The following is a 24,308-nucleotide window of genomic DNA, read 5'->3' as shown; positions in this document are numbered from 1 at the left end:
ATACGCACACCAAAAGTTAGAGAAGCAAATAAGCATTTGCCAAATGAAGCGAGAGAGAAGACACAAAATCAAATGTTTGATGAAAAATTGAAGTGGCATAAACTGTAGGGTATGTGGTGTGGCAGAGTAATTATGGTGTATTTTGACTCTCTTTGTTTTGGTAGTTGCTTTCATTGATCATGAAGCAATGTGTTAGTTTTCCATTTGCTATAACCTTATAATAATACTCACAAGAACTTAAGGTGTAGAAGAGATGGAACGTGAAGGACATAATGGGTCATGCATGTGTCTAGATTCTAGAAGCTACATTACATGGTGGGGTGTATGGTGGAGTCGTGAAGCCATTGTTTCCATGGATTTGGAAATTTTGCATATAACAAGATGCATACAACAAACGATGATTCAAAAGTTGGGTTCACTACTTGCCAATAAATGGCTACATAGATGAACCCTACTCAATAAATTGCTTCTGCCACCTAACTTGGGGTCCATGAATTTATATGAATTTTACAGGTATTATAAATCTTACGTCTAAATTTATACTATATAAGTCGTACAAATATCGTATTATAAATTATTTTTATAAGGTTGAATTAGGTCTAGTTATACATGTATATGTCTCAATATGAATGTGTTGAAGAAATTATATCAACTAGAAATGAGATAAATTTATATTATATAAAATGGATAAAAACTCATTGATTCTTTCAAGAAATGATCACTGGAGAGATACAACACTAATGAGACATGAGTTCAACCCACATAAGGGTTATTGACATCACTCTTAATCCAAAACCTTAAAGTGATGAGTCTTCATCCTTATATGGTGCTCAATTTTTACTCAATGTAGAACTTAGACTCACACTTAGATTTTCAACATAAAGAAATTATATTGACTAGAGATAATACAAATTTATATAATATAAAATGGATATAAACATCATCTATAAGTTAATTTTGTAAAATTGAGTTAAATTTCATGTCTATTTTTTTTAAATGTGACAGAGTGGTTTACGTTTTGAAATTGATATTAAAAAGTTGTCTTTTTGGATTTTGAGTTCATTCGGTATTAGGTTTTAAATCTGGCCATGTGATCCATAAAAGAAAAATTCAATTTGGAATCTATCTCAAGGTGTATTGTATCTTGTTGTAGAACAAAAGTTGTGGTTCTTTATGTTATTCCAATAGTTAGGGTATAAAATATAGAAGTAGGGTTTAAACAGTTTTACACCATATAAAGTACAAAATATTGAATTATGATGTGTTATATTGATTGCTATTGTAATAAATAATTCATTGTTAATTAATATATAATTTCTAAGGCAATACTTGAAAAAATTTAAAAACTTTGAGCTGAATGACATTTTTCTTAAAAAAGAACTGTATTAGATATTCTATCACTCAACTACATAATTGTTTTTAATTATTCTCGAAGGTTGCCTGGAGCATTTTAAATTTATCGTCACACATTTTACTGGACTGTTTAATTTAAATTATAAAAAGAGTAATAATGAAGTGTCAGAAAACAAAGTTTAAAAAAATAAACATAATGTATTATTATTATTATTATTATTATTATTATAACAATTATTATTATTATTATTATTATTGTAATATTTGTAGTTCATTCCAGTTCAAGACTTCTATTTCTTCTTCCAAATTGAGGTTTGTGATAGAATGGTATGAAGCCGATGATTATCATTTCCCTCTATTTGGAAACAATAAAATAGAAATTTCAGTTGATTTTAAAATAAAACCTATAAAACACTAAAAAATTTAAATTTTATTATATATATACTGCCATGTGGCTGGTTATGGCCATGTTCCGTGTTTTCAATTTAGTCTTCTTATTTTTTAAAAGATTTAATTTGATTTGAGACAAAATTAATAAATAAGTTTAATTATAATTTATGTATACATGTTAAAATATTTTTTTATTAAAATTTATACATCAATTCACTCAATATAAATATTGAAATTGTTTTATTTTCTGAATATTTAGGTTGAGTAATTTGATGTATAAAATAATATGAGTTGTTAAGTGGAATGATTTGATATATACATTCTAAAAATTATTTTAACATATAAAAAGTGAGAGAAAAAAAAATAGGAGTAAGAAAATTTATCATCTTTAAATTTATATCTTTAGATTAAAAAATAATTTACAGTTTATATTCAATAAGAAAAACGCACACAAACTTATAATATATAACTAAGTGTGAGATAAGTTGACATTGACTTAAATAAATATGAGATAAGTTGACACTAAGTTAAGTAAATATAAATGTTAAAAATAAATGAGCTTAAAGTTCACCAAGTCGTTAACTTTATTTATCTTAGTCCTTCTAAGTTAACCTCTTCTTAAGAGAAAATAACTTAAATAAATAAAATATTAAAAATAAATAAAGATAGTATTTGTTGAACTGACATTAATTTTATTTATTTTTATTTTTTATTTTAATACTTTAATTTTTCTTTTATTATTAGCATCTACTTAGTCGACACTAACTTAAATAAATATAAATATTAAAAATAAATCATGTTAGAGTTTGCTAAGTCAACCATAACCTTGTTCTTGTTTGTTTTAGTTTTTTTTTTACATTTAGTGTCCACTTAACCAACACTAATTTAAATAAATAAAATACTAAAATAAATAAGGCTAACATCACGCTCCCCCGTTCAAACTTTGGTTCGAATCATCACTGTCTAAAATTTGACTAGGTAGGCTCACATCCAAATTTGATTGAGTCGGCCCCAGGCGAAATTCGGTTGTGTCTAGGGATATCAACGGGGCGGGTAGGTTACATGTAGTACATCCCTTGTACCCTACCCGTTGAATAAATATATGCCTCGTACCCGTATCCATATCTATCGGGTATCCATTATGTGGGTACCAGCATAATTTTTTAATATCCACGGATACCCGCGGGTATTTACAAAAAAATAAAACTACATATTTAACAACATATTTTAATCGTAAATTCAAATAAAATACAATACATAACATTCATAAATTTTAAACAAAATCCAAATAACTCATTTAAATAATATTGAATGAGAATTTACAAATAAATGAATGTTTTTTAAAACTAATTGATAAAAAAATAACTCATTCAAAATCAATATGTTAATATTTTAATCATGTTTCAACTATTTTTTTAACTTAAATTAGAGTATAGCGGATACAGGTATCCACAGGTACGGATACTATGATACTCGTACCCGTCCCGTTAACATGCAGGTATTGAAAATACCTGTACCCGTTACCCACGGACATCCATTTCCTACCCATTGTGGGTTTTATCCACGGATACCCGCAGATACGGATTTTTTTGACATCCCTAGTTGTGTTGAACTCGAAAGAAATTCAACCAAATTGATCATGACCAAAATTCAACCGAGTTTGACTTTGTCAAAATTCAGTGGAGACGGCCCTAGCCAAATTTTGGCTGAGTTAAACCTGACCAAAATTCGGCCAAGTCGACCCAAAGTAAAGCTTGGTCGGGACGACCCCAATCGAAATTCAACTGAGTTAGCTCCAACAGAAATTCGACCAAGTTGGCCACGAATAAAATTCAATCGAGTAGGCCCATACCAAAATTCGACAGAGTCGAACCTGGTCGAAATTTGACTGAGTTAGCCCTAGTAAAGAATAGATCGAGTCAAACTCGGTCGAAATTCAACTAAGAAGGCCCACATCGAAATTCATCCAAGTCATCCATGGCTAAAATTTGGTCGAGTGAGACTCTACCGAAATTCGGCTGAGTCGATCCAAGTCAAAATTCGAGCGAGTCAGCCCCAGCCAAAATTCAGTCTATTCAACCTCGGCCGAAATTCGATCAAGTCGGCCCTTACCAAAATTCAATGAGGCCAACCCCAATTGAAATTCGGTTGAGTCAGCCCCAACAGAAGTTCAGCCAATTCAGCATTAACCGAGTCAGCCCTTGTCGAAATTTGGACGAATCGGCTAAGCTCAAACTTTGGTCGAGTCAACGCAAGTAAAAATTCAATCAAGTCGGTCTCACCTGAAATTCGACTGAGTCATCCTTTGCAGAAATTCACCCGAGTCAGCCAGGGATGGAATTTGATCAAGTCATCATCTGCCAAAATTTGACAAAGTTAGCCCAGGACAAAATTTGGTCGAGACGGTCCTCGCCAAAATTTGGTCCAGTTAGCTCCTACAAAAATTTAATCGAGTTGGCATGGGCCAAAATTCGTTCACGTCAAACTAGGTCAAAGGCTCGACCAAAAGTCAATCGAGTTGACCCCGTAAGAAGATCGGCCAAGTTGGTCTTGATTGAAGTTCAACCGAGTTAGTTTTTGGCGAAGGTCGGTCGAGTCGGTTCTTAGCAGAGGTCGGTTGAGTCAGCTTCGGCCAAAGGTCAAGCCGAGTTGACCAAGACCTAAAGTCAAGCTAAGTTAATCTAAGCTGAAGGATCAAATTGAGTCGACATAAGATAAAAGGTCGAACCGACTCAACCCAACTAATATCTAATTGACCTAATATAGTAGATCAATCTCATTGAATTTAATCTTGTTGATTAAGTGAATTAAATGTAGTTTTAATCTAATTTAAATTAAATTAAAAAAACAAATTTAGTTAATTTAGTTGAAATGAATCTAGATTTTAATCCATATCATTTTAAGTGGATCAAGTAAATTTGAATTATAGATCAATTTCATTTTATTACATTAAATTAAATATTGAAAAATTCAATCGATGTCCATCCTTAATTTCTTTAATAAATATATTAACATGTATTTCCTTAATAAATCAGGGCATTACAATTTTTTTTTTCTTTCCCCACTTAATTGTAACCAAATGAAACCGTAAAAAGAAAAGAAGAAAAGCATAACATGACTACTTTTGTCTACATCATGACTTTCAACTTATTTTTTACACTTTCGCATCATTTGTTACGTTTTTCATTTCTCTTGTTTCCAAATCTATCATCATAATTCATCAATTTTGGGTGTGGAATATATCATTGATGAAACCAAACACCATTGACTTGAAACAATATTCTTTTGCACGTACAAGCTTAAAGATGTAACTTTTTCACTCATAACTTTATCAACAGTCAACAAAAGAAGAAACATGTGGCTTGAAATTCTCACAAACTTTAACTCTTCTTCACCATTGCTTTCACTTTCCATTTAAGGGGAGGGATTCATCTGATTTTCAGTGTCTGCCAAAATCTACATCATTATAAAGTGACACTTGACAATTACGTAACAAATCATAATATGTGATTGGAATCCAAGTTCAAAAATCATTGGTAGAAGAAGTTTATGTTTTATCAGTGCATGTAAATTTTAATTTCTATGTATTCATTTGTGTTTGATATGTTTAGATTTGATTGGTGTACTTAGATTTGACTTAAATATAAATTGTTTATGTTGGATTAATTAATATTCCAATATTAATTTATATCACGCGCGTCTACTTTGGAGTATTTTCTGATGTAAAAAGTAAAAAAAATATGCTATGTAAAAAGTTTTCCTATGATGATAAATACATAATTTTAAAGTTTAATTTTCATATATTAAATTTGAGTTTAATATATTCAAGAGTGTTTCTTATAAATACTAAGAAACATAGTATGCAATTGAAAAATATAAGAGAAGACCAGGTTATTTTAGACATTTTTATGCTTTATATAATAATTAAAAAATATATATTATATGAGAACCTAGAAAATAATATTTTAGAATTGATAAAATGCTTAAAATAGTTAGATACTCAATTATTTTAATATTAAAATACTAAAATATATATATATAGAAATTTTATAAACGAGTTTCATTAGTTATAAACGTTCAATTTCTCTAAAAACATTTTCTCTAGAACCCTTTTTCTTCTTTCTAGATTTCTCACTTCTATCTTCATCGATTTGATGATAAGAGGCCGCTAGGGTGACCCTTGAGGCAAGCTTTCTAAATTTGTTTGATCAATTTCTCAAGCAGAACAAGTTGATTTTCTACTATTCCTCTTATGTAGTTAAATTTATATACATATGGGGATTTTCAAATCACATGTGTTATCCGAGTTTCCTTCAGGTTTTTCCAATGATCAATGGTTCTGATGATGTTCCCTGATCATGTTTTTGTTATTCCTAGGTTGAATTGTGGACTCTATTGGTTTGAAAGTTGGGTTGTCGGCTTTGTTTGACAGGTAAGGGAAGTTAATTTCACTATTTTAATTCATGAACATGTTAGAATTGTAAACTTTGTAATGATATTGTGATTGACTGTGGTATCTGAGATGAAAAAATAGTACTTGATTTGTGAAAGCTAATGAATCTAAATTCTAAACGATGTTGTGTGAAAATGTTGATGTTTAGTATTGTAATTGAAGTCAATTGGTATAAATGTTTAGCATACACTTGATTGTGAATTGTGTTAAGTATCTTGGAGGTCTTGAGGAAAATTTAGAAATGCTCTTGGAAATTCATAATTGATATTAAATAGAATTATGCAGACTTGTTGGCGGAGTTTCATGATTTGGAGGTCGTTGGGCGAGCCTTCACTCACTTGGCGATTAAATTGAAAAATTTTCTCTAGAGCTTTAGTGAAGCACTTGTTGGATGAGTTGTCTGTTGCTGGACGAAAAGTAACATGTTCGCTCAGTGAGTAGATCAATACATGATTTGGATATTTGTTGATTTTAATATAAAAGTTTTGTAACTTGCTAGGAATGATTTGTATATTATATGAGTTTTAGATGTGAAGATACTAATTCAAGAATGATTAGTAAGAACTGTAGTAATGTATGCATTAATGTGGGGATAGTTTTTAAGATCGTTTATTTTTATTTTTATTTTCATGAGATATTAGTAACCTTTATATGTGTAACATGCCATCTTTTATTTCACTTCAAAATTTCAATAATACTAATCATGATAAAAAAGATGTAATAGTCATGTTTCATTGATGATTTTAACAGTTCAGTTATTTAATTAGACAGAGAGGTGTCGAAGGAAATCAATGTTTTCCTTTGAAGGTAAAAAAGTTAATGAAAAATAAGTTAGGAAAAACAATTAATAAAGAAACTAGAAATAAACTACAATATTTTTGATTTTTTAAAACTTTTTACAAATTAAAAAAATATAAGTGGAGAAATTAATTTCATAGAATTACTGTGAGACCTGTTATTTTTATCATTTCTTATCATTTTTTTACCGCTTTATTTACCAAATTACCATTAAGGGTGAGAGTAAATAACACTACCCTAATTAGTTTAGTATCTTTTTTAGGTTAGTGAACTGGGCTTTGAACGTTATTTTTGGACACATCAGGCCCATTATATTCACCCATGTTTGTTCTTTACACCTACACTTTTATGTATGTTTTTGTTTTTAGTTACGTATCTTATAGAAATCCTGACAAGAAATACGACGAAAACAAAATTTATTGTCTATTTGGGTCAGTTATTTTCAAAATACACAACACAAACATATTTTGTGTAGTTTGAGACACAATTGAAAAATTATTTTTATTGAAAATGTTGTCAAAATGCCCATTTAGTACCTGCTTCATACTCTTATGTAGTTTGGACACAACGGAAATTTTATTTTTTTAATATCGATTACATGCGAGAAAAAGAAAACAAGTGATATATTCTCAAGGAAGTTTAAATAGAAATTCACAATAAATAAAATAAATTATGGTCACTTCCAAAAATTCCGGAAAGCTTGGGCTGAAAGATTCCAAAATAGATAATTTAGATGTCACTTTTGCAGAGGATAAAATGGTCCTCTTAAAATTTACGGGGTGTGTCAATAAATTTTAGGTTGCAGGAAGAAAAGCCTCAATGAAGCCCAAACCCACTTTTGGCCCAAAAATGCAAGTTCAACTTTGACAAGAATACAAAGAGTACTAACAAAAAAGGCCCAGCATCTCAATCCTCGGGAAGGCAAAATTCACAACAAAATAATTAGTTAGAAACAAGAAGGACAATTAAGACCGAAAATAATAAAATAATGCAAAATTGAAACTAAATTCATAAAAATTAGGGTTAAATATGTTTTTCGTCCCTTAAGTTTAAGTGAATTTTAGAATTAGTCCTTCTTTGAAATTTTATATCAATTTAATCTTTTATTTTTAGAAATACGTAAATTTAGTCCTTCTTACCAAATTTTGTTAAGTTTATTTGACATTTTAAACGCATTTTATGATAATATTTGAGTTAACATTGAAGCGAAAATGTGTCAAACGGTGTAAATAATTCAAATACTATCATGAGATGCGCTTGAAACATCAGATAAACTTAACAAAATTTGATTAAAAAGACTAAATTCACGCATTTTAAAATATGAAGGACTAAATTAGTCAAAAATTTTAAAAAGAGACTAATTTTAAATTTCACTAAAACTTAAGAAAAAAAAAACGTATTTAATCCTAAAAATTAAATACCAAAGTCAAAAAAAAAAAACACAAACACCAAAATCACACACAAACAAAGCAATAAAAGGGAGATCAAAATTGCATTAGAAAAAATAATAACATTGCGAATAAATATCCAAAAACAAAATTTCTTTTCCAATTAGTGTGTCATAATCATGTACTTGTTTTTCCGTTTTGTGGTTCTAAAATACAATATTGTTCCTGTTTTGGGATGGGACATGTCAATTGAATTGTTTCATCAAAGCTACAAACTTTTTGAAAAAAAAAAACACTTTTGACTCTTCATCATGGCTATGAGACACTTCTCTCAACATTCATGGATCTTCTAACATGAACTAACTTAGATCACTTTCTTTACTCATTACCCATTTTTAAATTTACTATTTTTATATATAAAAAAAGTAAATAAATATAGATATAAGCTCAGGTGGGAGAATTTTTTTAATCTTTAGTTAGTATTTTGATGTTGATAGTCTTTATTTAATTTTATGGAACCAAAAGCAAATACTTTATTCAACAAAAAATAGATTCTTTTTCTATTGTTCATAGAATACTATTACACAAATTACACAACAATAGTTATTGCTGAAGAAAAAAAGTGTAAAAATGTTTACATTGATAATTTTACCTTATGTATATATATACAAGAGAGAATGTTTTTAATCATTTTATTTAATGCTTATTTGAACTAAAGTCTATAATTGTTGTGAACAATTCTAAAAATTAATAATTTATATTATTATATTAACTTGTTCCGATAGTTTTGCCTCCTGTTCAAACAATCTAATGACAACAATAAGGGTAATGTTCCACTTTAATTAAGCAAAAATAATGAAAGCAACATAACCTTTTTATTTTATGTTTATTTTTTGTGATAAAAGGAAATTGACTTTTGAGTAGTTAAATTCCTTTACCAATTACTTTCCAGCTACAAGCAACAATATTCAGTATAATAAAATAGTGAGTGGGAAAAGATTCTAAGATCACAAAGGGCTACATTAATTAATTAGTACTAATCTTGATCATGTTATAATTTCTTTGTATTAAAGTTACAAAGTGGATGGTCCTCTCACCCATAGAGTGAGTGGTGATGGGAAGAGTTAGTAGCACAACATTGAAATTTGAATAATATATTCAATTTTTAAATATATAGTTTGATGGGTTTGTCAATAAATCCAAAAACTAGAAGAGTATATAATTTTATTTTATATCTATGTGAAAATTGTGTATCATGCATGTGTCACATCCCTAAAAGAACACAAAGGTGGTAGCACTAAAACTTTTTCACCATGATGATCACAATTTTTATGAGCCATACATTTAGTAACAGTTGCCAACACTTGATGGAAAAACATATCTAAAAGTATTGTTCTTTCTTTGCTTCCTTTATTAGCTTTTTTTTATTATTATTTATTTTGCATTTCCCACTTCCTTCACCCTTCATTTTATTTTTCAATTTTTTTTAAGTTTCAGCAACAATTCCTCCTCATCCTCCATTCAACTTTTTCTAAAGCTAAAAGGGAAAACATGGAAAGAAAAATGTCCAATACCATTGCTGCATTGCATTTAGACCCTCAACTTAGGCTTGAAGGGATTAAAAAAAATAGAAAGAGAGAACAAAAGGGATTTTGATTTGTTCTTTTACTTGTATAGTATTTATGGAAAAAGTAGAATGATCCTTTTTTACTTACTACACCCCTTTTTGAATGTGAACATGTTTTCTATGTTACAAAAAGTGCACTTCCATTGCTCATAGATAAAATCAGAAAACAACCCACCATTAGAGGAAGAAGAAGAAGAATAAATTTGAAATTTATTAAGTTTCTTGTTTTCATTAATCATTTATTTAAATAATTGTCTTAAAAGTGCAACCTAGTGGAAAGTTTTTAAATCAGGTGTGTGATCTCAATGAAAATAGGAGTTTCTTTGTTTAATGGAACAACACCGAGTCCAGATTTTCTATTGGTTTTTTTATGCTGTCATCTGCTGAATATTAAAAATATACTGTGTTAGTATTTTAAATATCTTTTTAATATATTTTAAAACGTCAAAATTAGTGGTAATCGATGTATTATGAAGACACAATAGAAAAATAACACAAAAACTCAACAAAGAATTCGAATTCGTACAACACCTTTTTTATCCTTCATTAGATACTAAAGAACATCATAAGTTATTCACATCAAAAGTTTAATTAAATATATCCATTGTTTTATCTAAAGTGTATCAAGATATGAATTTTATCAATGATTTTAATTATCTTAAAACTATTCTAGGGTTAAATATTTTTGATTGATAAAATAAAGAAAGGGTTGAGTGTGGCACAACACAAGCAAAGGGAGGGTAGTGCCTTAAGCCAAGTGTCCTAAAAGAAAATGAGTTGGGTTTGTTTTTGTGGGTGAATGAACTATCAAACACTTCTATCGGATAGAAACTTTTCCCGAGGGATTTATTCCCCCATCAAATATTCATTGGCACTACCATTTATTTTTTGTTTTATTTTGTTAGGGTGATGCTAGAGGCTGCTTAAGAAATCTTATGCTTTTTTTCTTCTAGGGTTTCATGGAACTTCCTCATAGATAGAGACACCACTACGAGTTCAACAGGGTAAAACAATTATTTAATAAAGAAGGTTTAATCTTTGAGTAATATATGAAAATAATAATAATATCAAATTAATTTTTTATAAAAATATTAAGAGATGAATTTTAAATCTAAATGAATCATACAAAATTAGCTTATAAGGTTAAACTTGTACTCATTCCAATATTATGAATTAACTTTATATTTTTAGTTGACTTAAGATTTTTAAACATACTTTCTTCTCATCGAGACATGTATATCTCAAATTTGAAATCAAATATTTACAAATAATTTAAGTGTAACACGATAGATTTGATAAAAAATAAATTTTGTCAATATAGATTTTGGATGTCTTTTATATCATATAAAAACGTAAACTTTTAAATCAGATTGTAAGAAGATATTTGTACTCACTTATTTTATCTTATCTCTAGTTAATGAAAAATTTCATTAGGATAAAGAAAAAATTAAGAATGATCATAACTATATATATTAATTATTCTCTTTTATTAACTAGAATAACTTCAAATCTTCTGTTAATTATATGGGATAAACATAATTGTCGCAATGACATGAAAACTTCTGTTCTAGAAAATTGGTAAAGATGTTTTTAGAGAACGTGGTTTGTGACATGTATATATACATTGAAATTAGGTATAGGTTAATATCTAGGGTTCATAAGCTTAGATTAAGGGTAGGTAATAATTGTCCCATTGTTAATTTGAGAAAGTTTAATAAAGATTATGCGTACACGTTATATACAAATGTTTAAAAAGAAAAAAAGGTAGACTTTTAACCTAATGCTTGTGTCATTCCTTCACATGTGAGGCTAGCCGTTTTGGAAAACAAGTATAGATAATTATTTTAAATTATTGTGAAATAAATATATTATAATTTCTTCATATTGAAAAGAAGAATCAATATATTATTTTTTATAACATCATATTTAATTTGTTATAAATTATTGTGAAATAAATATTTGAATACATATGAATATGTGTTAATATATATAAAGGCATGAAGACAAATTTCATATTTAATAACTACTGAAAACAAGAATAAATATAATTTTTCATATTAAAGATAAATATATTCAAACTCACACTTATTATGTTTTCATATTTATTCCAACATTTCTTATAACAATTAAATAAGAGACTATGAGTTATACTATTCAATAACTCAGTTTATTTACTCCAGCATTTCGTAGTAATTATGTAAGAGACTATTTATAGTTATATTACTGAATAACTCAGTCTATTTCTTCAAGTAGAGTGAAAAATAAATATGAAGTTTTTAATGAAATAAATTATTCATGACAATCTATTACTCACCTATTATAATTTGAATAAATTATTTGAGTATTTCTTAATTCATGACAATCTATTAAATGTAACGATACGTCTCATTAGTATCAGTCAGACGTAAAAAAACCAGATTTACATCTAATCATAAGGCGCCAGACGTAAACAATTGATAATTTAATTACAAGTTTATCACTAGTCATTTTTTATGTCTGATTCTAGTTAATCAAACGTAAAATCGCATATGTAATATGTCTTTTTTGTGTTAGTGGTAATATATTTCTCAACCAAATGTGTTGGCTTGTTCCTTTTTAACTACATTAAGGCATTGGAGAATATGTTTTAAACTTGGAGATTGATTATCACATCAAAGATTGAAAACTTAGGATTTTATTTTTTATATATATATAACTAATGTTTTACCCCCACATCGTGGTCTTGGGTCCATCTTGCTTGAAAGATAAAAAAAAAAAAGGAGAGAGAGAGAGAAATATTATAAGGTGGAAAATGAAGAATAATATATTGTTTGAAGTTATACATTAATTGTCACATGTTTGAAGGTGGGAGCTAAGTGGTATCAAGCGTAAGAAAGAAAGTGATGAAGTGTTCCCTTGATTCCATTCAAAAGATGCTTAGAAGATGAGAATATAGTATATAATATATTGTTGAAATTTGAGTAACTTGGTTATACCTTCTTTCCAAAGAAAGATTCTTTTAAACTTTTGTTATCCAAAGATAAACTAAAGAATACATAACATTTTTTTTTAAGGATTAAATATGTATTTATCTATTAATTTTCAGTAAAAATTAGAACTAGTTCCTATTTGAAATTTTGGTCTAATTTAGTTTTTCAATTGTAAAAATGTATGAATTTTAGTCCATTTAACCAAATTTTCTTAAGTTTATTTGATATTTCAAACGTGTTTCATAATAGTATTTGAATTGTTTACACTGTTTAACACATTTTTGTTAGTTAAGAAATATGTTTAAAACGTGACATAAACTTAACAAAATTTGGTTAAAATAACTAAATTCACATATTTCTAAAGATTAAGATAAAATTGATTCAAAATTTTGAAGATGAACTTATTCTAATTTTCAATACAAACTAAAAAAACTAAAAATATATTTAACTTTTTTTTAAGATATATCTTCGTTCTCCAAAATTGAAATTGTGATATTATTTAGGTATGTTTACATAAATTTGTTTATATCGACCTTTAGCAGAAAAAAAATTGAAGGAAAAAGGAAATTCTGTAAGAGAGCTCTTATAAAAAAACACAAATCTCTTGTTTAAAAGTTTTAAGTGAAAGGTGTTGTGATAATCTTTTATATGAGTTGACCAGTAACTTATTGGTGTTAAATCTTTTGAACAAATTTTTTCTAATAACTCACATAGATTAACTTTAATTAACTACTTGCTCAATGAAAATAATTCTCTTATATATTGATTACATTTTTTTTTCTTTTTTCTTTTTTTTCAATTTTTAATTTTTTTCATGAAGAAATTTATCGAAACATACTCTAAATGATTAACTTAACCCATTTTATTTTACAAGTATCGAATTTTTACAAAACATGTTTATAGGACAATACTAGTTTAATAGGACAAAAGAGAAAAATCAATAACTTTATAAGTTTTTTTTTAGGGAAAAAGTATTAAAAGGCTGAAAAGGAAAAAAAAAAGTAGTAGTAGTAATGAAGTAGTAATGTTCTTAATATGAGAGGAAGAATTGAACTGTATTAGTAAATTGTTAATTTGAAAGGAAACATCATGAATGAAAAGATATATATATATTCGATGTTATAAGACATAAGTTTAAATCCCTAATTAGAAAAATAAAAATTAAAAAAACTTAATAAGTAATATTATTTATTATTATGATGATTTTAATTATGCCATATCTTCCATGTGTACATTTGCACATGCTTCTAACCTTCAAAATTAATATATGTCACACCACAAATACAATCCCTTTTAATTAATATTTTTTTATCAGTCTATTAATTAATAATTATTTAGTGTAGTCTTACACAACCATAACTTTTGCTATAAGAAGTAAAGTCATTGTGAAAGAAGACAGAGACATCAACTATCGTGTAATGAATTTGTGGCCTTTATTCTTTCAAAGACAGAAAAAATAAATTAAATTTCACCAAATGGACATGTATGTGTAAGATGATTTTGATGTTTAATTTTTTTTAATTATTTATATATAGAATACGTCAAATCCTTTAGTTTATGTATAAATTAATGCAAAAATTAAGCCTTTTTATCAATTAACTTAATCTTTTTAAATTCTGTACCCATTCTCCTACTTATTACACTGGGTTTAAGGTTTTTATATTATCTCACATAGTTGACTCAAATATTTTATGCTTACATTAATGAAAAATAAGAATGATTTTGCATTTTATTCATACAAGAGTTTCATAATATCTATTATGAATGACACTTTATGTAGTTGGTGATATTAATTGTTATTTTATTGTGAGAAATAACTATAGAACATGTTTTTCTCATTTTGTACATTTTTTTATGTGGTTTAATTGTGTGTTTTTTTTCTTTTGAAGAATTATAGTTAAACACGTCGATCAGAAATAAAATGATTTTATATCATATTATAAATTATTTTTATGAGATTGAATTAAGTTTAAAGTCCATTTTTAACAAATAATTTTAATCTTCTAAATTTAAATGATTTTCCAAATAAGTTTATGATTTGAATTATTCACTTTTAATTTTCCCACTCAAGTTATCAAGTATTATATAGTAGTGATTTTAATCTTTTGAATAGGTCATTTTAAACATTATGTATTCTTATATGGTTGTGATTACTTTCAAGAAATCGATTTTTTTTTTGTTGATAAATTTTTATTCTTTAAACTAAATGTATCATTTATAATTATTTTTTTAATGGATGGTGAGTGGTGATTATGGAAAAAAATGTTAAATTTAGTTGATATCAATAAGATAATAAATAAATAATTAATAAACACAATATATTTAATTATTTATAATATTTTGATGAGTTTTCATTTAGGTACACACAATTTGTCTTGATACTTAATTAGCATGTAATAATCTTATGATTTACCTAAAACATATATCTTAATATAGAACAAAGATGTCAAAGAGCTTCATAACTTTTGAAAAATTTGAACTAAAGAATTTATATAGGATGAAAAATGCACGAAAAAAATTTTCATTGTCTTTAACTAACATCACCTTATAATGTTATTCATGCATTATAAAATCATATCTTAGTTAACAGAAAAAAAAAATGACACTATGAAAAACTAAATTAGTGTAATTAAAATTTAGAAAACTAAAGTTGTACTTCATAGTTAGAATATAGCTATGAACATACATAATTGAAATTTAGAGATTGAATCACATAATTATTAACCCAAAATCCAAAATTTTAATTAAGCATTTGAACCTTTAGAAATTAGAAAACTTCATGTTCTTCAGTTTGCACCAAATCGCAATTCTTCATTTGTTTCTCTTAATTGTTCCAAAAATTTTCACAACACGTATATCACATACTTGATAAATTTATTATTATTTTTTTAAAGTACAAAACTTTTCATAATAATTTGTAAACATAAAAAATTGAAATCCGTATTCTTTTTTGTTTTTGTTTTAGTACATTAATATATTCATTCAGATAAAAAATAATTAAAATATTTTTTTCAACTCTCATATATTTTAAAAACAACATTGTAAAAAAAATTTAAACTTCAAAACGTATCAAGTAATTAATTCTAACGATTATAAATTTGACTTTGAATTTTTTTTCTTTTTACATACAAAATAATTTGTCTAGTAAACGGTTTAATATCGATGTTATCTTATAAATTTGGCGTATAATTTTTTTTCTTTTATATACAAAATAATTTGTCTAGTAAACGGTAAAAAAATTCACACCGACCGTAAAAATTGTAATATTTAAGTACGACAAACTAAATTTGAATGATTTGATCAATCTTTTATATCATTTTTACAGTACTTTTAAAATATACTAATTTTAATAAAAAAATCAATAAATCAATAAATCAATAAATATTATATATATATATATATGGAATAATTTTAGTATGAATTAAAATCTTTCATTAAATTAAAAAAAATAAAATTAAACACTATATAAAATTAAAGATCTGTAATTCTATTATTTTAAATTTTTCGTTAAAAATTGTGTCAAAAAAATATCATTAAACCGATATGATTATAATATATAAATCCAACAATAAATATATATATATATATATATATATATATATATATATATATATATAAACCTAAAATAGATTAAGCGTGTTGAAGTAATATTTGGAATGTGATGCGAATAGAATAGTATGGGAAATACGCGTGCCATTTCAACGTCTTTCTGAGAAGGTCGCAAGCACCACCGTAATGCACAAGTTACGAATATTATTCTTATTTACAATCTTTTTATTATTATTATTTTTACTACAACCATTTTTCACCAATCATATAATATAATACATATATATGCTACGCTGTTTCTACGCAATATATGAGACAGAGACTAATGAAAAAAAAACAATAGTTGAGATGTGAAGTAACATTCAAATCCAATCCATCACTCATTTTCTTTCATTTATGGTGCGTGCCTCCACTCTTATTTACTTAACCTTATCACATTTCAATCATTTTTTTTTCACAACAACAAATCAAATACTTACACACTTTATTCTTTTTTTAATCATTTAAAGTTTTTTTTTCTTCTCTATTCTTTTTAAAAGTACCATAATATTATAAAGTATATAATAAAAGAAAGGTTGTTTGACACTATTTTAATGACCATTCGATAATTTTTACAAATATAAAATAGTTTTAACAAGAGTTAATTTTTATATTTTTAAAAAGAAGAGAAAGTAAATAATAATGAGAGACAATGTCAAATAGTAGTAAAATAAAATATGGTGTCAAAATACCGGTGTCTGAATGATTTTTTTTCATGAATATTTTTCAATAATGAGATTTTGAATGCATTGCATAGACCCATATTAGACCCATATGTTATGTTATGTACATAATAAGGATGTGGGATGCCACCTTATCCAAATACAGATCTCCATTTTTTTAGTCATGTTGCTATCATGCATGGAACTCTATCTGGCTACCCATTCTTTATTTTTCATTATTCATTATCTTAAATACAAAATTAAAAAAAATAACTTTCTTCAATTTTTATTTTCAATTGAACTCATTTACTAAAATAGACCCAATTATAATTTTGTCCTTTATCTTATTTATTAATTTTAATTTGGTTTTATTTTCTAAGAAAGTTCATTTTGATTAGTCGTCTTTTACATGATTGGATCACTAGTTATTATAATATAGGATTTAAACTATTTTATTTATTTATTAATTTTGTTCTATTATATTCACTTTCATGAAAACTACAAAACTGAATTTATATTCAAACTAAAACATATATAAACATCGTGAATATCATATGAAAACTGAATTCCAGAAACATAAATTGAAAACCATTTTTTTTTTGTAAATTGATATAAATTCAATAAATAAAAACCCAAAATAGGTTTTTTACGAGATAAAAATATATAATTTAGTTTTATATTTTCATCTTTTTATTTATTTTTATTCAATATAATCCCTATCAATATGTTAATTAACGTCATTTCTCTCATGTTGTTCTTATAATTGGACAATAAATAAATAAAAAAGAATAAATAATTATATTAGCATATATTAATTTATCATCGCCTAGATGTTAATATTAATCTAACCAAAAATATCATATTGGGTTAGAAATAAATTTCAAGTCTAACTCAATCCCTACAAAACCGAGTTGTAAGATGAAATTTGCACTCAGTTATGTACTAGAAAATTGTCTTATTTCCGGTAAACTTCCAACATATTGAGTTTTTTTTTTAGTATAACATCATATTCAATAAAAATAAATAAAAAGAAAATATTGAATCATTAATAAAAAAAAAAGTAAAGGTGAAAGGTAATATTAAACCTATAATTTAGTTTGTAAATTATTAATAGATGAGAATAAGATGGGTTCAATGGATGAGGGTGGTGTTTTGAAAAGGTAAAGAAATGAAGATGTATTAAAATGGTGGTTAAGTGTCTGCCATTGTTGTTCCCCAGCAAATTTATGTCACTGCTTCATCTTTCGACTACAACACCATTTAAATATACATTGTTAAACACATTAATATATCTTAGGCTATCCATCACCACATGCTTCATCATACATAATCTACAATTTATAAATGAAATATCTCAACTTAAATTTTATGGATACAAAAAATATATAATCATAATGTAAATTTTCACCAAAAATTAGAAATTAAATTTGGGAAGTTCATCACTCATGCATAAAACTAGTAAGTAGATTCGTTATAATATTATTTTCTACATGTCATAAATGTAAATTTTGAGTGTTATAAGCTTCAATAATAAATATTTTATTACAATAACTTGTACATGTTTTGTTTAAGTAAAATTGTATTTGGATTTTTAATTTTCATAAAATATTTACATGCATTAAAAGTTGTTGGTTCTATGGAAGTATTTATCAAGTTTCACCTTATTATAACGAGAAAGAAGAAAAAAAAAAAAAAATATATATATATATATATATATATATATATATATATATATATATATATATATATATATATATATTATAAAAGTAAAGAGTTTATCTAAGAGTTCTAAGTACAGCTCACTAAGAGTTTTAAGTACAAGATGTATAGGAAATTTGGATAATTGTGTATAATGAAAATTTTATATTTTTTGTCAAAAAGAGAAAATTCAAGAAAGTTTTTAAGTTTTACTAGGAAAATTATACAAGAAAGTTTGTAGCAAAGGAAAAAAAAATACAACTTAAAACAATGATACTTATTGAGTATTCATAAATGTAAATCTTTATGCTAAATGATATTATATTTATTGTATGTTTTTATTTAGTCTCATATTTATATGATTTTGTTTTTATTTTAAAATGACTCTACAAAAATATTATTTTCCTATTACATAATTTCCAACAAAATTTAATAATTTAAATAACAAGAATAAAAAAGAAACACTTTTACATCAAAAGCAATTCTATCATTCTCTCAATAAGTTAATGAGTTTAACAAACAAAAACATTACCAAAATGAATATCTTTTTATTGTATGTGAACAGAAATTATAAAAATACGTTATAAGGAATGTGATGTTGGAAGTCCCGTATCGACTGGAGATAAGACTAATTCACAATATATAAATGGGTCCAATCCTCACCTTACAAGCCTGTAAGCCCCAGTTCTGTGGAGTTGAATTAGGTTTAAAACACATTTCTAACGTGTGATAAAATAAAAGTTTAGAAAAAGTAAATTAAAAACATTATCTAATGATTCTTATCACAAAAATAGAGCTAAAAAAATGGAAAATGATTTTGAGATGTTGAAGAAACCCCACCATGTGGTTGACAACGGAAAGCACTTGGCTTTTAAGTGTCTAATTGGATCTTCCATTCATAGTTTAATTACAGACACTGTTTATGATGCGTTGGAGATGTTGGCTCTGTTCAGAGCAGAGACCAATTTCCAAATTTCAACAACAAACACAACCATGTGCCCAACCATTTTTTGATTCCACTCCAATCTATTTTCATTTTATTAATCTACAAAACTCTCTAACACAACAATTTCTTAGTATGGCCAAATTTAAGAAACCAGAGAGCCAAATCAATAACAGTTTCTTCTTTAAAAATGGAAATGTTTTTTTCTTTTTTTCAGCGTATTTGAGACCGAATGATCCCTGTGTTTTTTCTCTTTTACCATGTTGTGATGAAAGGGTCCATCGTTTTGCTCAATAATCAATGTATAACTGAATTGGAAAACAAAACTTCGAAGAAATGTAATGACTTTTTTTTTTTTTCTGTTCATTTGATGCAAACTTTTGTGACATGACAAAAGTAGGTTTCATATTCTGGCTTTTTCAGTTTCCAAGTGATGATGCTTTTGGGATCTTGAACATGGTGTCTATCATCTATCATCCTAAGAAAGCCATCTAAATTTTCTCTGCAACCATGATTTCCACATGGAACTATAAAAGATGACACTCAAATATTTGAGGTTGAGAAATTGGATTGTAGTTCTTGCTAAAACAAGTTATTCTCTTTTCTCCTTTTTCATGAGATCAAACTACACAGAAAAAGTTACTTTACAACTAAAATTGGTTAAAATACTCTATTGATATTCGTTTTTGATCAAAAATTTCAATTGAGTCTTAAAACTTTTTTTAATCTCAGTTAGGTTCATATTTTTGAAAATACGTAACAATTAAGTCCATTCTGTTAGTATGCATCAATTTTATAATGATATTTTTATTAAACAATTAACCATTAACAATTAAACAAGTATAAAACAATTAACACCGTTATTACCATACTAACGAAATGTACCTAATTGTTACGCATTTTCATTAAAACTAAAAAAAGTTTTAGGACCTAATTAAGATTGTTGAACAAAAATATTTTAACCATTAAAATTTTGGGGACGGATTTACTTTTCCTCAAGAAAAATCTCAATTTTAATGATTTTTCATATATTGAATGATAACTTCAATTTAAATATAAAAAAAAAAAAAAACTAGTTGAAAGTTTAAATTACGTGACTTTTGGAAAAAAAAAAAACTCAATCCCTTCACTAAAATTTTAAAATGTAGATTTTTAGCATTTTGAATACACATTTAGTTAAACTATCAATTGAAGTTGTGTAAAAAAGTTAGCACGTATTTTTTAAAAACAATGACATGTTTAAAAAAAATTACCAAAATTAAACAAAAATAAATAAATTGTGAGATTAAATGAGTAATTAAGAAAAAAAAAACTATAACATGTGAATATATATGTATGCATTATTAAAAAAAAATTGTAATAAAGGGTAATTTAGTCTTTTAAGAAGGAAGAAAGCACTATAAAGAGCGGTGGCCATGGTTCGGACAACTTTAGTCGCAGAAGACACTCAAAACGACACAGTGCGTTGACGACACAGACAAACGCAAAAAAGAGGTTCGCCGGCAAATATTTCTCCGGCGACTCCGACGACGGTGTTTGCGGTTTTTCTTGGACCCGAAACTGAGGCCAGAAAAGGACGAACTTGGGTGGTGGGTAGGATCTGGCGGTGTATGATGGGATCTTGCATATGCCCGTTGGAGACTCCGGCGAGGTTGCTTTGGACCACAAGCTTCTTCCGTCATAAGCTTATGATCTTCTAATAATTCCCACACCAAAGAAAAAACTCAGCAACAACATCAACAACAACGACCCTTCTAAATTTTCAAACAAGATTCTAGTAAAACAGAGTAAAACGCAAAGAACAAACACAAACACACAAAAAAAAAACACACTTTTTAAGTACTAATCTCTTTCTCTCGCTGGAAAGTGTTTCCGGCGGTGGTGAGTGACCGAAGTGCCATGGAGTCTGGACGGCTTTTCTTTGATGCCTGTGCTTCACGCGGGAACACCAACATGCTCTTCCTCGGCAACACTGAACTTGCTTTCCGAGGTCATTTTCTTTCTCTCCTTGCTTTGATCTACTTAGTTTTCTCTTGATAATACCCTTTTTTTGTATTGAAAATTTGGATTTGAATGGTATGTTATGGAGTAGTTTTTGTTTGTGTTTGTTATGGCTTACTTTGTTCTGAAGTACTTTGGTGTTGTTCTTCCTTCGAAAGTGGAATCTTGCCTCATCAATTTATGTTGACCTTTAGTATGACTCATTATTGACAAGATTGTCAACACAATTGAATTTTACCTCTGTAATTTATGTTGATCTTCAGTATAAATTATCTTGATCAAACTTTAATTTTGATTGAAGAAAAGTATTAAAAAACACCTAAAGAAACCGCATCCAAGTTTTTGTGCTTCTAAAATTGATGTGTTTGGCTGCTGGGGAGTTAGGAACAGAAAGATGGTTCTGGTTAAAGAAAATTAAAGCTTAAAAAAGCATGATTCGATTTGGGTTTCTTCATTGTGTATCGAAATTGGGGTGAGAGTGACAGATAAAGAAATAAAATTTCAATTTTTTATTTTGTGTGTGTGAATTATTATGTTGTGACATGGATAGTGTGTTGAGACATGAAAGAGAGTTAATTGATGAGGTTTTGGTTTTGGGACTGAAATGGAAGCAGGGAGATCGATGATGAGCTTGGAGGAAGCCTCAAAGAGGCGACCTTTCTTCACCTCACCGGATGAACTGTATGATGAGGAGTATTATGAGAAGCAGATGCCGGAGAAGAAGCATCGCCTCAGTTCTGAACAGGTTGGCCGGTGGCTTCCAATTTGAAATTCAAAGTAGTTATTGTAATGAATAGCTTGAACTTTGAATGAATTGCTTTGAGTTTGGCTTGTAAATTTAATACAGTAATTTACTTTCTTGGTTTTTGAGATTAATATATATATTGTTGCATCCAAAAGTGTGACATAAAATATTATAATGTTATGACACTCTTGTGTGATTGATGGTTAGGTCCATCTGTTGGAGAAGAGCTTTGAGGAAGAGAACAAACTGGAGCCTGAGAGGAAGACCCAGTTGGCCAAGAAGCTGGGATTGCAACCCAGGCAGGTAGCTGTGTGGTTTCAGAACCGCAGGGCTCGATGGAAGACCAAACAGCTTGAAAGGGATTTTGATGTTCTCAAGTCTTCATACGATACCCTACTTGCATCCTATGATTCACTTATGAAGGAGAATGAGAAACTCAAATCTGAGGTACATTTATGCATGTATAAAATATTGGAAAAGCGGTAAAATCAATGTTATCCGGGCAAGGGTGTGTTGAGATTTTTCAATTTAGATTTAGTTGCTCGTATATGCAATGGTTACTTACAGCTATGGGTGAATAGAGCAGAATAGAATATAAATTGTCTGTCAACAGTTGTGGGGGTGCATAGTATAGAATTAGTGGCTTCACAATCAGAACTCCATCATAGCATAGCATAGGGAAACAAGTCGACACTTCACATAGAAGATGATTGGTAGCTATCCAGAAAGGGCCCTACACATGAGATTCGACACTATAATAATCACAAACTACCAAGAGTAGCATCTGTTCTGAACCCCACCTCGTTTGCAAAGAAGCCACTTTCAGAGTAACTATGCGAATATACCTCTGTAGATTTCTCAAAATATGCTTTAAGACCCCCTTTTGTGAAAGGGACTGATGAACTTTAAAAAATAAAAAAAAAAAGGAGTATGCAAGCAAGGCCATAAACTAATTAACAAGTGGACTTTTTTTAAAGTGTGGTCGATTGAATATCTTAATGACATGTTGACTATTCTGCAGGTGGTATCCTTAAATGAGAAGCTTCAAGTTCAAGCAAAAGAGGTGCCTGAGGAACCATTGTATGACAAGAAAGTTGATCCACTTCCAGTAGAAGATATAGCTTCAATTTTCAGCACAAGGGTGGAGGACCACCAGAGTAGTGGGTCTGTTGGAAGTGCAGTGGTGGACGAGGGTAGTCCACAGCTGGTCGTTGACAGTGTTGATTCACACTTTCCAGCCGACAACCCTGGTGGATGTGTGGGCCCAGTTGAAAGAGTTCAGTCAGAGGAGGAGGATGGCAGTGATGATGGGAGGAGTTACATGGATGTGTTTGTGGTATCTGAAACTGAGAACCAAAACCATGAGGAAGGAGAGGGATTGGTTTGGTGGACCAATATGTATTATGTTGGATAAATGATAATGCAGCAGCAGACATGAAATTAGATGCATAATTAAGAGAAGGTAATCATAATATTGAATAATTAGATGTATGGTGTGGGCAAGGAGGAAAAAGTAAACGCCCGGGTGGCTTGGACCCTAGGAGTTGGAGTGTCCTTAAGCCAAGTTTAATAAATAAAGTCTAGTAATTTGGTCAATGATGTCAAGTTTGGGTTAATGGTTGTACTTCCAAAACTACAGTAAGTTTATTTCATGTTCAAGTATAAAAACATACTTAATTAGTAAGTCCATACA

At 27.9% G+C, this 24,308-nt stretch overlaps 1 protein-coding gene across 1 annotated transcript; it reads left to right on the top strand.

Moving 5' to 3' along the window:
* The first annotated feature begins 21,290 nt into the window (after positions 1–21,290).
* LOC114181085 (homeobox-leucine zipper protein HAT5) lies at positions 21,291–24,304 on the top strand. The gene is made up of 4 exons (XM_028067424.1): positions 21,291–21,859; positions 22,485–22,615; positions 22,823–23,062; positions 23,637–24,304. Exons 1-4 carry the CDS (start codon positions 21,769–21,771, stop codon positions 24,027–24,029), a joined length of 855 nt encoding a protein of 284 aa, XP_027923225.1. The 5' UTR covers positions 21,291–21,768; the 3' UTR covers positions 24,030–24,304.
* Positions 24,305–24,308: the final 4 nt, after the last annotated feature.

This window comes from Vigna unguiculata, chromosome 4 (assembly GCF_004118075.2).
Source record: "Vigna unguiculata cultivar IT97K-499-35 chromosome 4, ASM411807v1, whole genome shotgun sequence".
NCBI lineage: Eukaryota > Viridiplantae > Streptophyta > Magnoliopsida > Fabales > Fabaceae > Vigna > Vigna unguiculata.
Note: the sequence above shows the minus strand (reverse complement) of the source record. Positions and strands in the feature narration are given on the sequence as shown.